The 6,835-nt window shown below is 37.3% G+C and overlaps 1 protein-coding gene across 1 annotated transcript; it reads left to right on the forward strand.

The window, feature by feature from the left end:
* On the forward strand, positions 5,180-5,548 carry LOC107615635. Its single transcript, XM_016317683.1, has one exon. It carries the CDS (start codon positions 5,180-5,182, stop codon positions 5,546-5,548), a length of 369 nt encoding a protein of 122 aa, XP_016173169.1.

Raw genomic sequence — 6,835 nt, forward strand, 5'->3', positions numbered from 1 at the left:
AGCAATACTTTTTGTTTTCTGAATGAATGCTTGAACAGTGCATATGTCTTTTGAATTTGTTGTTTATGAATGTTAAAATTGTTGGCTCTTGAAGAATAATGAAAAAGGAAAAATGTTATTTGATAATCTGAAAAATCATATAATTGATTCTTGAAGCAAGAAAAAGCAGTGAATAACAAGGCTTGCGAAAAAAATTGGCGAAAATAAAAGGAAAAAAAAGAGAGAGAAAGAAAAAAAAGAAAAGCAAGCAGAAAAAGCCAATAGCCCTTAAAACCAAAAGGCAAGGGTAATAAAAAGGATCCAAGGATTTGAGCATCAGTGGATAGGAGGGCCCAAAGGAATAAAATCCTGGCCTAAGCGGCTAAACCAAGCTGTCCCTAACCATGTGCTTGTGGGGTAAAGGTGTCAAGTGAAAAGCTTGAGACTGTGCGGTTAAAGTTGAGGTCCAAAGCAAAAACAGAGTGTGCTTAAGAACCCTGGACACCTCTAATTGGGGACTTTAGCAAAGCTGAGTCACAATCTGAAAAGGTTCACCCAATTATGTGTTTGTGGCATTTATGTATCCGGTGGTAATACTGGAAAATAAAGTGCTTAGGGCCACGGCCAAGACTCATAAAGTAGCTGTATTCAAGAATCAGCACACTGAACTAGGAGAATCAATAACACTATCTAAATTCTGAGTTCCTATAGATGCCAATCATTCTAAACTTCAAAGGATAAAGTGAGATGCCAAAACTGTTTAGAGGCAAAAAGCTACTAGTCCGCTCATCTGATTGGAGCTACGTTTCATTGATATTTTGGAATTTATAGTATATTCTCTTCCTTTTATCCTATTTGATTTTCAGTTGCTTGGGGACAAGCAACAAATTAAGTTTGGTGTTGTGATGAGCGGATAATTTATACGCTTTTTGGCATTGTTTTTACATAGTTTTTAGTATAATTTAGTTAGTTTTTACTATATTTTTATTAGTTTTTAAACAAAATTTACATTTATGGACTTTACTATGAGTTTGCATGTTTTTCTATGATTTCAGGTAATTTTTGGCTGAAATTGAGAGACTTGAGCAAAAATCTGATTCAGAGGCTGAAGAAGGACTGCAGATGCTGTTGGATTCTGACCTCCCTGCACTCAAAGTGGATTTTTTGGAGCTACAGAAACCCAATTGGCACACTCTTAATTGCGTTGGAAAGTAGACATCCAGGGCTTTCTAGCAATATATAATAGTCGATACTTTGCCCGAGTTTAAATGACGCAAACTGGCATTTAACGACATCTTTCTGCCCTATTCTGGCGTTAAACGCCAGAAACAAGTTGCAAAGCAGAGTTAAACGCCAGAAACAAGTTACAAACTGGCGTTTAACTCCAAGGAAGACCTCTACACGTGAAAGCTCAATGCTCAGCCCAAGAACACACTAAGTGGGCCTGGAAGTGGATTTCTGCATCATTTACTTAATTCTGTAACCCTAGTAACTAATTTAGTATAAATAAAACTTTTTACTATTGTACTAGGGGTCTTTTTCCCTATTTTTGAATTCATATGCCATTTGGGGAGGCTGGCCATTCGGCCATGCCTAGACCTTGTTCTTATGTATTTTCAACGGTAGAGTTTCTACACACCATAGATTAAGGTGTGGAGCTCTGCTGTTCCTCATGAATTAATGCAAAGTACTATTATTTTTTAATTCAACTCAAGCCTATTTCTTCTCTAAGATATTTATTCGCACACAAGAACATGATGAATTTGATGATTATGTGACACTCATCACTATTCTCACTTATGAAAGCAAGCTTGAATGCATATCTCTTAGCCTCCTGATTTACGATCAGAGTCGTCGTGGTATAGGCTAGAATTATTGGCGGCCATTCTTGAGATCCAGAAAGTCTAAACCTTGTCTGTGGTATTCCAAGTAGGATCTGGGAAGGGATGGCTATGACGAGCTTCAAACTCGCGAGTGTTGGGTGTAGTGACAGACGCAAAAGGATCACTGGATCCTATTCTAACATGATCGAGAACCGACAGATGATTAGCCATGCGGTGATAGCACATTTGGACCATTTTCACTGAGAGGATGGGATGTAGCCGTTGACAACGGTGATGCCCAACATACAGCTTGCCATGGAAAGGAGTATGAATGATTGGATGATCATTCTCCATGAGATTAGAGAAGATCAAAGAGCTACGAGGGAAGAGCAACAAAGACAAGGAAGAGACATAGAGGAGCTCAAGAACACCATTGGTTCTTCAAGAGGAAGAAGACGCCACCCTCACTAAGGTGGACCCGTTCCTTAATTTCCTTGTTCTTATTTTTCTGTTTTTCAGTTTTTGAGCCTTATGTTTTATTTATGTTTGTGTCTTTACTACATGATCACTAGTATCTAAGTGTCTATGTCTTAAAGCTATGAATGTCCTATGAATCCATCACCTTTCTTAAATGAAAAATGTTTTAATTACAAAAGAACAAGAAGTACATGAATTTTGAATTCATCCTTGAAACTAGTTTAATTATTTTGATTTGGTGGCAATACTTTTTGTTTTCTGAATGAATGCTTGAACAGTGTATATGTCTTTTGAATTTGTTGTTTATGAATGTTAAAATTGTTGGCTCTTGAAGAATAATGAAAAAGGAAAAATGTTATTTGATAATCTGAAAAATCATATAATTGATTCTTGAAGCAAGAAAAAGCAGTGAATAACAAGGCTTGCGAAAAAAATTGGCAAAAATAAAAGGAAAAAAAAGAGAGAGAAAGAAAAAAAAGAAAAGCAAGCAGAAAAAGCCAATAGCCCTTAAAACCAAAAGGCAAGGGTAATAAAAATGATCCAAGGATTTGAGCATTAGTGGATAGGAGGGCCCAAAGGAATAAAATCCTGGCCTAAGCGGCTAAACCAAGCTGTTCCTAACCATGTGCTTGTGGGGTAAAGGTGTCAAGTGAAAAGCTTGAGACTGTGCGGTTAAAGTTGAGGTCCAAAGCAAAAACAGAGTGTGCTTAAGAACCCTGGACACCTCTAATTGGAGACTTTAGCAAAGCTGAGTCACAATCGGAAAAGGTTCACTCAATTATGTGTCTGTGGCATTTATGTATCCGGTGGTAATACTGGAAAACAAAGTGCTTAGGGCCACGGCAAAGACTCATAAAGTAGCTGTATTCAAGAATCAACACACTGAACTAGGAGAATCAGTAACACTATCTAAATTCTGAGTTCCTATAGATGCCAATCATTCTAAACTTCAAAGGATAAAGTGAGATGCCAAAACTGTTCAGAGGCAAAAAGCTACTAGTCCCGCTCATCTGATTGGAGCTAGGTTTCATTGATATTTTGGAATTTATAGTATATTCTCTTCCTTTTATCCTATTTGATTTTCAGTTGCTTGGGGACAAGCAACAATTTAAGTTTGGTGTTGTGATGAGCGGATAATTTATACACTTTTTGGCATTGTTTTTACATAGTTTTTAGTATAATTTAGTTAGTTTTTACTATATTTTTATTAGTTTTTAAACAAAATTTACATTTATGGACTTTACTATGAGTTTGCGTATTTTTCTATGATTTCAGGTAATTTCTGGCTGAAATTGAGGGACTTGAGCAAAAATCTGATTCAGAGGTTGAAGAAGGACTGCAGATGCTGTTGGATTCTGACCTCCCTGCACTCAAAGTAAATTTTCTGGAGCTACAGGAACCCAATTGGCGCGCTCTTAATTGCGTTGGAAAGTAGACATCCAGGGCTTTCCAACAATATATAATAGTCCATACTTTGCCCGAGTTTAGACGACGCAAACTGGCGTTTAACGACAGCTTTCTGCCCTATTCTGGCGTTAAACGCCAGAAACAAGTTGCAAAGCAGAGTTAAATGCCAGAAACAAGTTACAAACTGGTGTTTAACTCCAAGGAAGACCTCTACACGTGAAAGCTAAATGCTCAGCCCAAACACACACTAAGTGGGCCCGGAAGTGGATTTCTGCATCATTTACTTAATTCTGTAACCCTAGTAACTAGTTTAGTATAAATAGAACTTTTTACTATTGTACTAGGGGTCTTTTTCCCTATTTTCGAATTCATATGCCATTTGGGGAGGCTGGCCATTCGGCCATGCCTAGACCTTGTTCTTATGTATTTACAACGGTAGAGTTTCTACACACCATAGATTAAGGTGTGGAGCTCTGCTGTTCCTCATGAATTAATGCAAAGTACTATTATTTTTCAATTCAACTCAAGCCTATTTCTTCTCTAAGATATTCATTCGCACACAAGAACATGATGAATTTGATGATTATGTGACACTCATCACTATTCTCACTTATGAAAGCAAGCTTGAATGCATATCTCTTAGCCTCCTGATTTACGATCAGAGTCGTCGTGGTATAGGCTAGAATTATTGGCGGCCATTCTTGAGATCCGGAAAGTCTAAACCTTGTCTGTGGTATTCCAAGTAGGATCTGGGAAGGGATGGCTACGACGAGCTTCAAACCCGCGAGTGTTGGGTGTAGTGACAGACGCAAAAGGATCACTGGATCCCATTCCAACATGATCGAGAACCGACAGATGATTAGCCATGCGGTGACAGCGCATTTGGACCATTTTCACTGAGAAGATGGGATGTAGCCATTGACAACGGTGATGCCCAACATACAGCTTGCCATGGAAAGGAGTATGAATGATTGGATGAAGGCAGTAGGAAAGCAGAGGTTCAGAAGGAACAAAAACATCTCCATACGCTTATCTGAAATTCTCACCAATAAATTGCATAAGTATCTCTATCCCATTTTATATTTTAACTATATTTTAACTATCAATTCACCATAACCATTTGAATCCGCCTGACTGAGATTTGCCAGATGACCATAGCTTGCTTCAAGCCGACAATCTCCGTGGGATCGACCCTTACTCACGTAAGGTTTGTTACTTGGACGACCCAGTGCACTTGCTGGTTAGTTGTATCGGAATTATGAAAAAGAATTAAGATTCAGAATGTGCATACTGAGTTTTTGGAGCCGTTAACAAGGAATGAACAATCACGATTTCGTGCACCAATGAGCCCCTTTTGGATTATTTATGGAAAGGCGTGCCACATCGTGGTTGAAATAGAACAAGGCATACTAGGCGGTTAAGCAATGTAACATAGATTTTACAAAAGTGGCATTGCAAGGAAGCTACAATTAGAGGAACTAGAATGCCTTAGGATGGAAGCATATGAAAATGCAAGAATCTACAAGGAGAGAACTAAGGAATTCCATGATCACCCCATTTGTGAGAAAGACATACAAGAAGGCAATGAAGTTCTCCTTTACAATTCAAGACTTCATTTTATGCCGGGCAAGCTTCGTTCAAGATGGGATGGCCTTTTCAAGGTAATAGAAGTGAAGCCCTATGGCATAGTGGAGCTTCTTCATCCTTATAGTGGAGCAACCTTCAAAGTAAATGGGCACCGACCTAAGAAATATCATGGATACAAGTCACCAAAAGAATTGGAAGTATACCTCCTTAAGGATGCACCCAAGGACAACAAGAAGGATGAGATGGATGTCCTTGAGGATGTGCCAAGGAAATGAACATGAGCTAATGACCATCCAACTTAAGAACGTTAAAAAAAGTTCTAGGTGGGAGACACCCCATTGATAAACCACAATTTTATGGTTTATTTTGTATTGAATTTGATGGATTTTATAAACTTTTCCTACATTTATTCAATAAAATAGCATAGTTTTATGAATTATTCCTAAATTGTACTTAAATGTAAAAACATGCTTTTTAGACCCAAAAATTGATAAATTTAATTCACTTTAATTTAATTTGATGCCTTGATATATTTGTTGAGTGATTTCAGGTTTAGAAGGAAAAGATTGGATTGAAGGAGTGAAGAAAAAGCATGCAAAATGGAGAATTCATGAAGAAATGAGGAATTGGAGGAATTCGTTGCGAAGCGTACGCGTGAGAGGGAAACTGACCAGGCCACGCGTAAGCATGACTCACGCGTATACGTGACTCACGTGTACGTATGACAAGCAGCACATGACCAACTTAATAAAACACGTTGGGGGCAATTTTTGCAGCTGCCAAAGTCCAATCTAACTCATTTTTGAAGCTATTAAAGGCCAAATTCAAGAAGGATGAAGGGGAGAGCAATTAGGTGTAGAATATAAAAGCTCTCTCTTCTCTCTAGAATTAGGATAGATTTAGTTAATCCCTTCTTAGATTTAGGTTTAGTTCTTGTTTTATGTTAGTTTTCCTTGCAATTTATTATTCTTACATCTTTGCTTTCCTAGTTTTACTTGTTATTTCCTTAATTTTTTCCTTTATGTTCATGACTCTTGTTGATTTCAATTTCTATTAATGCAATTTATGTTTTTATGTTTCTTATTGTTTAATTGAGATGTTATTGTCATTTACTTGCATTGGGTAGTTGTAGATTTAATATTTCTTGCTATTTTACCATGCTTTCCTTTTATGCCTTCCAAGTGTTTGATAAAATGCTTGGTTGGATTTTAGAGTAGATTTTTGTGTTCTTGGCTTGGGTTGGTAACTTGGGTAAGCTTGAGTTACTAATGTCCAAGTGATTGATAATTTATTTTCATTGACTCTAGTCTCTCACTAAATTAATTAGTGAGTTAGCTAGGACTTATGGATTAGGATTAATTAAGCCCATTTGACTTTCCTCTAACATTGGGGATGACAAAGTGGGATTGATCCTTGTAATTATCATATTGTGGTTGTAACAAGGATAGTGATCCTTAACCATCAACCCTTGCCAAGACCTTTTTACTATTTGAATTTCCTTTCTTTTATTAGTTAATTGTAATTTACTTTCTTGCTATTTACATTTCTTGTCAATTGCTATC

This window comes from Arachis ipaensis, chromosome B09, assembly GCF_000816755.2.
Source record: "Arachis ipaensis cultivar K30076 chromosome B09, Araip1.1, whole genome shotgun sequence".
Classification (NCBI taxonomy): domain Eukaryota; kingdom Viridiplantae; phylum Streptophyta; class Magnoliopsida; order Fabales; family Fabaceae; genus Arachis; species Arachis ipaensis.

Coding starts and splice junctions, on each gene's coding strand:
- LOC107615635 (XM_016317683.1), top strand. CDS start 5,180: ATGGAAGCATATGAAAATGCAAGAATCTACAAGGAGAGAACTAAGGAA.